The sequence below is a fragment of the Lineus longissimus genome, chromosome 3 (assembly GCF_910592395.1).
Source record: "Lineus longissimus chromosome 3, tnLinLong1.2, whole genome shotgun sequence".
NCBI classification, from domain to species: Eukaryota; Metazoa; Nemertea; class Pilidiophora; order Heteronemertea; family Lineidae; genus Lineus; species Lineus longissimus.
In genome coordinates this window covers 10,360,122-10,371,290 of record NC_088310.1, presented here as the reverse complement: position 1 = coordinate 10,371,290, position 11,169 = coordinate 10,360,122, and the positions used below count along the sequence as shown (strand labels likewise).

At 39.7% G+C, this 11,169-nt stretch overlaps 1 protein-coding gene across 1 annotated transcript; it reads left to right on the top strand.

Moving 5' to 3' along the window:
• Positions 1-666: 666 nt before the first annotated feature.
• LOC135485024 (uncharacterized) lies at positions 667-8,747 on the top strand. Its single transcript, XM_064766749.1, has 7 exons — positions 667-739; positions 846-914; positions 3,935-4,009; positions 6,486-6,676; positions 6,862-7,143; positions 7,733-7,894; positions 8,501-8,747. Exons 2-7 carry the CDS (start codon positions 854-856, stop codon positions 8,663-8,665), a joined length of 936 nt encoding a protein of 311 aa, XP_064622819.1. The 5' UTR covers positions 667-739; positions 846-853; the 3' UTR covers positions 8,666-8,747.
• The last annotated feature ends 2,422 nt before the right edge of the window (positions 8,748-11,169 follow it).

Here is an 11,169-nt window from a genome sequence, read left to right as displayed (position 1 = left end):
ATCGACCTGAACTCTGTTAGTTGATATTATTTACAATCAGAAAGCCAAAAATGATGTTTTCAAACTTAATAACTAACATTCCCGGTGGTAGTTAGGCATAATATGACTTTTTAGGCACTTTATAATTATTTGATAGCACTAAACAGTTAATAGTGATCTCAGCCCACAAGAAAAAACGGTTAGTAGTGGCTGCCTTAGCGCCACACGTGGTGCCCGATGATATTAGCCAAAAAGAATTTTTGGTAGGTGCTAAATCGGATAACCAGGCAGTACGACAGTAAAACTTAGAGTACAATAGTGCACAAGTGAAAAATAGTAAGCGGATCGAGTGGGAATCGTACCCGGGTGGTCAGAGTGATAGGCAGGGGCATTAGGCCACTGAGGCAGCTAGCCGACAAACGAAATTTTCTTCTGATTATCCACTGATCCTTATCATTATATAGTGCTACCCTTACCCCTATCCCCAATCCGCCCTCGCGTACTGTCCTACACTGTACTATACTACAGAGCCATCTACAGTATAAGCCAACTACAGTATATGAATTTAACTAAACCACTAATGCGTACTGCCTGGCTATCGGATTCAGCCAACACCGTTGAAGAGCACCTGGAGTGCTCGTGGAACGCAATAACACGTTTTTGTGACGTCATCAGATATCCATCTATATAAGAAACCGGGGAAGGTAGGCACAATCACCATTCACCCGAAGACTTGCGCTTGGAACCAAAGGCAATATTGGTAAGTAAATTAAGCTTGCAACCCACCTCGTATTTTTGTGAGTTTTCCACGACATGATAGATACCCGATGATGGGCAACGCTATAAGGCCTGAACCCGATTGTTAGTTTCAGACATGGTAAAACGTCCCCTGATTCTCACCCTGATTGGGTTGATGCAGTTGGCGGCAACACAAGGTAAGACATCTTTCGACTTACTCGACCAGCTTAAGATGAACAAAATTACATACTTTTGATCTTGAAATACTCCCATAATGTGAATCGTGAATTTACCGAATTCCGACAACGTGTAGCTAGAGATACTTCTATTAAGTTTATTCGATTTCAGTACCTGCATTATTAGTGTATATAATAGACAATTACATTTTTCGACACTTAAGCACGCAAGCAGAATTAATTGGATGAAATGGGCTGTGATAAAGCTACCAAACCAAGGAACAGTGCCAATGCATCCCTTGTTGTTTTGAATTTCTGTTGGTGGCGATCATGGCTATGGCTGTCTTGATTCATCTGACAAAAGATAAGAAAACTTCCATGTTACACAGAACATCAAAGCGATCATGGCTAGGTTCTTTCTTGGGTCTGAGAGATTGATCGGTAACCAATCCCACCAAAATATTTAAAACTTGCACGGCTGCAGAAGTGTTCAAATGCCTATAGAAAAACATCTAATGCATGTAATATACGAGGGCGAATCAATAAGTTTTGACACTGTTTGCGGCAAAACAAGAAGTTGCGTCCTGCTGAAATCTCAGCACATTGCTGATACCACTCTTTGGCAGCTTACACATAAAAATCGGGGTTTAATCGTTATCCGTTAACCGTTGAAGGGCAATTTAACTATGAAAAAAAAGAATTCTGTCAGCATTTGGCTTTTCGACAACATATACTTGTTATACATATTTCCAGAATTCTAAATGACAACTACATTTTCTCTGAAGACATATTTATCAACATACCAGAGCACCGTTCTTTTAATAATTACAGAAATATTGCAATATTTAAAAATTGTCTTATATATTAACGTTAGTCAAGGATAGGTGGTTTTGACAAGCATCCCGTTTGTGACCGATAGATTTTTCCAGATTTTCACCGTACTTTATGATTAGATGATTGGTTAAACTTACCAACCCAACTCTTTGCCTTTAAAAAATATTCGCATCTATTTTATGACGCTTTTTCATGCTCAACGTCATGATAAAACCAGCAAATTCAGTGGCATGTACCGATCTCTTTTAAACAGGCTGCAATTCCCGTAAATGTAGAAGTATGAGGACAATTTTACAAACATGTGCTCATGAAAGATGCATATTTGGAGTAAACGTGTTGTCAAAAGTCTGTGATAATCCCTTTTGAAATGAATGCCCTGTTGTCAAGACTTATTGATCCGCCCTCGTACAACAAATACCGGAGGAAGGAGATCATGGAGTCTGAAGAAAGGTCTGAAGGAAATTCTGAATAAAATTTTTAATTCTTACCAAAGCTACTTTATTTAATAAAGGGTGAATGCCATACCAGTTTCCTTTAATTAAATGATTGCATGAAAATATCCAGACAACAAAATATCACGAAAATACTACCTTTTTAAACCCTGCAGTTATCAGTATTCAGAGAGAACATAATCATATTGTGGTCCGTTCTTTGACGTTTTGATCATGACTTACAGTAAAAGGATTCGAAGAAATCTGTCTATTTGCGACTCTAAAAATTGAAAAAATTTAAAAGTGCCCGGTCAATTTTATACGCCGATATTATCCCAAAGACCGGGCGACAAGATGTCTGTTGCACATTTTTGGTTGGTTCCACGTTAACACTGTAAATAAATATTCTCACGAGTCCAATTTTATTTGTAACACGTGTATACTCTTTATGATTTCCACTGTTATAAGTCGAATATTCACAAGTGAACTAAAGTGTAAGAAAATAAAGATAGGCCTTCTCAAAGGACGACCGGATCACTGTAATCAGGGTTGGTAGTCTTTTTGAGGACTGTAAACGTCTCCCCGGTTTATGATAGCATTTATGTCGCATCCAGTTTCAACCCCGCAGTAGAAGCCTTGGAGTTGAAAGTGTCCTCCGAGACTCGTACATGTTTTTATTGGCCTATCATTATAATACCTCATCTATATTGTGTTTTTTTTGTTACTTCACGTCAAGTGAATCCTGCCCCCAACGGTAAGCTTTTGTACAGAACGGTACAACGGTAAGTTTTTAAAAAAATAGGATCTTTCGTGCTATTTTGATATTTTGATATTGCGGATTCATGTTATTTTGCTCGCGATGTGAATTTTTGAATGTAGCCACAGAAAGAAGAGGCACGGAATGCAACCTTTTGTAAATAAAGTAGTCTTGGTGAGAATTTTTGAATTTATTCAAATTTTGAAGTGTATGTAAACTTTCGGGCTATGCTAAAGAATACGGCATTGCATCTTTTTATAGTGTTTGAGTACATAACGTAAATAATTCGTAACAAACTAGCTAATAAATATGAGGGTAGTTTCTTTGCCATATTTAGGATAAATCTGAGAAGAACGAGAACAGATTCCAGATAGAACAGATTTTAGCCCCATTTAGTGAGCGGACAGAATCCAGTCCAATCCAATGTATTCACCAGATCATCATTTAAATGATTACTCGTATGTTACGTCGTTATCTGCGTAAAGATTTTGTTAATCTAAAATACCTTTTGATAACATTACCAAATGGAGGCATTAAAAGATTAACTGACAGTTGCAACTTTTTGTAATTTGATATGATGATAATACTGAATACCACAATAAAAAAGGCAATTGCGAAAATCGCGGAGTTGGTAGCACTGGCTTGATCGCAAGACCCAAGCGAGTGTTCTAGTAGCCTGAAAATCAAACGTTTTGTTTTCTTGTTATACCGTCAGTATTTGGTAGATAGCCGGTATTCGATGTGATAAGATGGTATAATATTTGTCTTATTTTCCTAACATTGAAAACCTATTAGGCAGCTGCTGTATTTTCGAGGCTGCAATGATTCCACAATAACTCGTCGGAATCCTTTGTCAAAATGAGTCAAATGCACTCCCTTTCAGTTCATTTCTCCCCTCCATTTCACCAGCCAGGATGGATATACCGGCGAGTCTTTATTTGTGGCCAAGAACTAGAATTTAGAGAAATAACATTGGCAACGTGGTCTGACACGTATTTGTTTATTTTTTAACATTTAAGAGATTTGCAACGGCCACGCGGGACTCTGCAAACTCACATTTGACAAAGTAACATTTCCTGGAACTCACAACTCAGGTAAGTCACTTAAACAATGAAGTGGGACAGATAGTGTCAAAGGATGACGAGGCGTTTGCCGCAACCTTTCGGATATGCACCAAATACGGACTGAAACTATCAAATGTTGATAGTGAATGAAGCAACTCGACTGTTATGAGCTTCGAGAGAGAACCACATGAATATGCACTGTTTTTTAATCAAAAGGGGGTTCGGTGGTACCCCCCCCCCCCCCCCCCCCCGACATATGTGTTTTGGTCTTTGAAACTTCAGTAATATCCAAAAGACACTTAAAATTGATATAATCCCGAATTGATCAAGAAAACACCGGGCGGGCGTTCGAAAAAAACATTTTTTTTGAGATTTCAATTTACCTTCAGAACGAATCCAAATCGGCCGTGGTGGGACACGAAGACAGATTATGGAGGAATAGATGTTTTCATTCTGGTTTTGCATATCTTCTAGTTTTTCCGAAAGAGTTATCAATATTCGCTAGCAGGCTTTTTATGCTCCCAGATATAAAGAGGGTTCTTTTTTCTCGTGTTCTCTGAACAAACTTATTGAGAGGCCAATGGGGGATGGGGGGGAGGGGGGGATTCCATCCAATGCCCTGGCTAAAACATGTCAGAAGGCGGAGTTTGGGGGGTCTTCCCCATGTCAACAGCTGCGTGAGTTTACTAGAGCTTGCACTTTAAATATGAATCTGTCAGAGTGCCAGACTACGATAGTCCGGACACCTTTCCAGGGGACATGTTCCATTTCTACACCGTCATTTGACTATTTTGATGATGCAGTTGAGGTACTGCTAAAGAGATAGCCTAAACGGAGAAAACCGTCTATCAAAACATAAAATTGCCGGAAGAAACTACAGCTGGTTCCCAACCAGGGGGTTAGGGGCGGTTTCCCCAAACCTAAAGGCGCTGCGCGCTTACTAGGGCACTGCACTGATGATACTAAACATATTTTGTATGTTTAAACAAAGTGGTTATAACAACATTATAAACTTATTTGTAATATAAAGCAAAAACATATATTCATAAGGGATAGAGTTTCTGAATTCGAGATTTCAAATTATGATAAATGAAATTTACAGCATCGAAATCAGCAAACGAAACAAAATATTGTTTTTCGAGGCCAACATAATAATGAAACCGTAGAACTTAATGTAGTGATATGTTGACTAATTCAGCAAAAGTCTTTGCAAACCCAAGTATCATCAGTTTCGTTATTTTCTGTTTAACACTAATATAGTTAAATGTCATCTTACCGTATCATCACAAATTATTGGTACATGTTTGGTACTCCTCCACTAATATGTGAACAACACCCTGGGGATGTTGATCGGACTCAATCTGTTACCACCAGGGGGCGATATGTGAAAACAAACTAAGTGCGATATTTCGCTTATTAGTGATTCATTTTTGATAAAAAAGGTAGGCCTACTTCTTGCTAGGATACATCACATATCGTATGAGTTTCCGATTAGACCTACTTTTCAAGGTTACGGAGGGCAAATGGTTTAAATTGACCGTCTATGTCTAACTATGGCACATTTCTTAACCACAAAGGTATGAACTTGAAGCTTGGTGAAAATGACGCCCTATGTCAGATAACCCCTGACACCCAATTTCAGTCCGATCTGATTTTCAAATTAACCACCAGAGGGCAAAACTGAAAAGGTAAAACGTGCAATATCTCACTTAACGGTAATTTGTTTTTGATATTTTTTTATGGCATCTACTCCAAGCAAGGATACATCATAAGTTTAAAATGTTTTTGATTAGACCTACTTTAAAGGTCACAGAGTTCAAATGGCGTAAATTGGTCGTTATGCTTTTAAAATTATGGCATATTTCTAAAAGTACAGTGACCAGTGATCTCACATTTGGTACACATGTACCTAATCTAGTCAGGTCATCTCAGGGCCAAAAGTTCGATTCGATTTGATTCATCACTTGGCCACTAGGCGGCCAAATTCGAGAAAAAAATTAAAATGTAATAATTGCGCGCCTGACTACTTGCCCGCTTACCACCAATCTGATATCATGGGTACATCTAACCACCACGATGTTTGTGTTGCATGGGTTTTTGATATGGTCCCTACTCTTCGAGGTCACACGGGTTAAATGGCATAACTCTTCCCTTTGGCTATAAACTAATTGCACGTTTCTTAACCAGCATCAATTTTCAGCTAATATCTATACGGTGAGGACAGTAGTGGCCTTTGGCGGTTTTATAGTTGTTATTTTCATTGTACAATATCACATCACACTAACTTCATCACCCTCTAATGCTGAAGTCTCTGAACATTAATCGCAACTTCACCATTACACACACCATTACAACTCACCCATTATAAAATTATCCATCTCAACCTTCGGGGAGGTAAACATTTCTAGTTTGGCTTGCTTTCGTAATAACATCTAACCTGTCTTTAGATTTGGGTGAACCAGGTCTGACTATGGACAGAGATCTACCTATTTTTCTTATTTTACAGGGGCGAATAGGGTCATGAAGTATGGTGGTTGGCCATATTTTCCCGCTTTGTCCTGCCCATACAGGAACCAAGATTACACTTTCACAGCCCAATTGGATTTTGGAATTCGATTTTTCGACATTGACACTCGTGCCAAGGGAGATACCGCTTACGCGAGTCACAACACAGCTTACGGACGAAAGTTATGGGAGGCAAGTGCAAATTTGAAACACATTATTATTAGATAAGATATCAACACATAAGTGTATATCAAGGTGACTGTATATCAAGATGACATTCCTAGCAAACCAGCTTATTAACGCTGCAATACGTTGATGGGAACACAAATAATGACCATCGGGTGCATTCTGTTGATAAGGGAAAAAAATCATTTCAGATTATACGAGACATTGACAACTGGTTGAATAATCCATCGCACAGGAACGAGGTTATTGCCATTCGATTCCACGACACCACAATGCCATCCGGCTTCGGCAGGTTCATCCCCATCTTCAGAGACTACTTTACTGGAGCAAACGGGAAGGTCGGCATCAATGCAGTGACGGGCAGTTGGCCGACTCTTGGAGAAGCAGTGGCACAAAACAAGCGTGTGTTCATTTTTATGGTGGACCATCTTTGTGACAGCAGCTGTAGGAGTTCTCACCCCTACATCCACTCGGTAGGTAGCGCATTTGTCAATGACATACAACATATTAGTGACCAACAAATTGTATGTGCATGTACCCCACCGAACAACCAACATGACCATCAAATACAACGAATTTCTTTTCGAGAATCAATTGGCCACCGTTGGGAAAACTTGGTTTTTCATAGGGTGCCCCTTCAAAAGGTAGCAAAAAAACTACTTAATGCTCTTTCAGCCCCCCAGATTCCCGGAAACGTATATTTAGCGCTCAAAATTTCCAAATGCTTCGAAAGGGGGGGGGGGCTTTAAGACCCGCTCGTTCCAAGATCACATTCGATCCTCTACAGGTGTGATAGCAGCCCCCCCCCCCGCCTCCCTGAATTTCTGGATCCGCAGCTGTTAAACAATCCATATTTTTGCGCGGGGGGGATGTATAAAACTTCCTTGCTGTTATGGAAACCGTGACAAATCATATTTTGGCCATACTATGTTCAAGGTTTCAAATTGCAATATTTAAGAATAAAAATTTGCAAAGCGATATATTACAATCAATTGTTTATTTAGATATAAATGCGATTGAAGTGCCATCATTCCAAAACTGCTATTTTTTTCTCTCACTCAGGCTAATTTTTACGGCGACACATGGCTAGATCTTAAGGTGACGTCATCATGTGGTAGCATGCCAGAAGATACAAGAAGAAAGTGTGCAAGCATAAGCAAGGATATGATCATTGTCTCAGCATTTGCCTCTTTAGGCCTGTGTGTTAATGACATGCAGAAGTTGGTAGGTTACAAAATTATTTGAGGCACTGGGTACCAGATAAAGCTCTACAAGCCTTACTTCGCTAGTTTTAAGAAAATAAAGCGGACTATACTTAATTCCTGAAAACGATACACATTGTGAACGTGATCTGTCTTTTTATTGCTCCAACATCCACTTATCATAATACTCTATCCCATCAAATCATTGGGAGCAGATCCTCTTATCGTGACAATTTAGTTTGCTTACTTCACATAAAACTAAACTTCTCGCCAAGCACGTTAACCGGATGTTATGACTTAAATCATGAGAATTTTCAAGAGTAGTACATATTAGTTAATCTATTGATTCATAGGTGGCCGAACCTACTAACCAGAGCAAAATTTCTACTAAACTATCATTTCAGTTAAGATCCTTTTGGTAACTACGTCAACGTATCTGATTTAGGAACAACAGTTTGTACGAGAACACTATTTTATTTGAAGTATTCAATTATAAACACAGACTTGCTGTACATAGATAGGATTATAGATATCTATGGGACATGATCTCGCCTACATTTACGTACGTGTGCTCCGAGCGTTAGTGCTATATATACCTTACTTGAATGTTTCTGTTTATTTACTTCAGTGTAACCGGTACATCAGACCCAGTGCCATGTCCTGTTACAACGAACGGAAGAAGCAAGGCCAGACGGTGAACTTCCTGGTGGCAGATTACGTCAACCAAGCCAATACCAATGAAAATGTCATCACCGTCGCCAACGAACTAAATCAGCTCAATATGGGAAATTAAGTTTAATAAAATGTCGATTTCTTCGTTGTTTATCAGTGTAAGAATCACTTTCAAATAAACGTATTGACTGCGCAGTGCGAAATATGTGTTTCAAAGTATTTTACTGCACCTATCCAACCCCAACATTTTCTGTGATTGTACATGTACATCAATTAATCTGTAGTACAGGGGCAGTGCACCTTTCAGGTGTTCGACTGTACGATTAGGCTTTGAGACTGAATTTCAGCTATCTTATCTAGCGATAGATCCGTGTAAAAGACGGATAATACGACTTCGAATTTTTTAATGACATCTTGTCCATGAATTGGCTGATGTATTTGAAAGTGTTCCCAAGTTTCGATAAATCACAGTGCAGTGGCCAGAATCGGTGACAAATTCACAACCAGCTGCAGGCTAGATATATAGCGCTCATCATAAAAAGTTCGTCTTGTTGGCTGTGACTCTGTCTGGAGAATCCTCTGTATACGTGTCGTCTCAAGGTGTCGACTCATCACCGATTGGCATTATCAGCCTGGGGAGGCCTCTTTCAAGGTCCACCTCCAGTTTTATTTGGAGACATATTCACGACAGGCAGGAAAGAACTAGCGTTGTTCGAAGTTTGCCCTGCTGGTAAGAGCAAGCTACAAGAACCTTGTGTCCATACATGAGCCATTCGACATCCAAACATACACCGCGCTAATATAAACCCGTTGACGTTGTTATTTACCACCATATTGTTGAGCCACCCAGTTTTCATGGTTACGTTATTTCTGGAAGGAAAACCCTATGCCAAGAGTTATTTTGATAACATAATATACCCCTCAACCACGTGAGTGCTATGTCAAATAAAATGCCCGATCTCCTGGTTTCCACATTGATTCTTGTTTGGCACGGGAAAAGATACTCCTTCTATTGATTATGGCAATAACATGGTCTGAAGTAACGTCAATAAATTGACTTCTTTAATTAACTGAGTGACTGTGTAATCCCCATAGATTGTCGTCTGCAATGACTGCAGCCGGCAGTGCACCTGATGCCTCGGCTCTTGGTCAGAACCGGAGTTTTTAATAGTCAATTGTATATTCGGACGAAGAAGTGTGGACATGAGCCGAGCGCTTGGCACTGGCATCCGAAACTGTATCGGTAAGGTTTTCATTAAAACATGGTAATGCAAAGATCAATTTACCAAACTATGGAAATAATCTACGCCAACACATCACTCTAATTTCTTCGGTTGATCGCCAGGTTGGTCTCAACATAGATTCTTATGTTTCTCAATCCAGAGTCTTGTAAATGTATTTGAAAGACTCTGGTAAATCTATCTTTACATTACCATGTTTTAAATAAAAGCCTTACCGAAACAGTGCGGAGGCCTTTGATTGAATTGTGTTCAGACTTTTTCGTCCGAATATATTGTATACGGATCTCTGGACACTTTGTTAGAAGTGCGCGCAGCCTGCGGTGTCAGCAGAAAATGCCTCGCTTTCGATTTGTGCATTGGGGTTGGCAAGTATATATTCAAATCCATACTATAGGTGTATGGGTATATCCAGTATATAAATGATCCCAATGCACAACTGCTCATCACGGACATTCCCGGGTGATCGACTTTGGCTTTGCTGGGGAATGTATATTTAGCCCGCCAGCTTTCACATAACTTCCAACTTTTCAGAGAAGATCACTCCAGTCAGGACATCCCACCCCTGGATGAATACGAGCATGCGCCGACTGATCCGCCGGAAAGGCCCGCAAAAAAGCGTGGAAATCAGGAAAATAGATAAAAGATGCACAACGGTGCATGAACCTAGAGGGACCAAAACTGAGAACCAAACTGTGCAGGGCCAACTGAACCTTACTTGTAGAAGCGCCAACTTGAAAGATAACCCAAGTTAGTTCTGGCAGAACACCAAGGCCGCAAAAGCAAGAAGCATCGCAACACGAATGCAACATCTCAAATTGAACAAAGGACATATCAAATGCGATGATCAAGCCAAGTGTGGAAAGCCCGACCTGTGATGTGCACTCAACTCCTTCTTCCGAGGTTAAGCTATAGCGCTGAAATCATTCTATGTTATAGCGCTGCACATGACTTTGGCATTTTGTCTTCTCGATCAGTTGTGCAAGATATAGCGCTGCACCGTATCAAACTCCATTTAGAAAGTGTAAGTTATAGCACTGCACTGAATTTGGGATTTGTCTTCTCAGTTGTATGTGTTAGTTAAGAGCTACACCTCTTAGAGATAAACTTATCTGTGTGAAGACTTGTTCACTCCTCATTTGGTCAAGGGTGCAATGTTAGTGTGGTCATAGACTAGTCATAGTGACTAGTACCAGCCCAAACGTCGGTCTTCTACAAGTTGACACGGACACACCACGTTGACAGTACTAATATTAAAGAAGTTTAGAATCAACATAGATAAGAAAAAACATATATATAGTCATCACAAGTTATAGTCATTTAGAAAAAAATCCATTTAAGAATCTGCATTCCGGTTTATCTTGTTGCCATGTCCATAGGCCGCGCC

Coding starts and splice junctions, on each gene's coding strand:
- LOC135485024 (XM_064766749.1), top strand. CDS start 854: ATGGTAAAACGTCCCCTGATTCTCACCCTGATTGGGTTGATGCAGTTG. Junction 6,677..6,861: donor ACGGACGAAAGTTATGGGAG/GCAAGTGCAAAT, acceptor AAATCATTTCAG/ATTATACGAGACATTGACAA. Junction 7,895..8,500: donor TTAATGACATGCAGAAGTTG/GTAGGTTACAAA, acceptor TATTTACTTCAG/TGTAACCGGTACATCAGACC.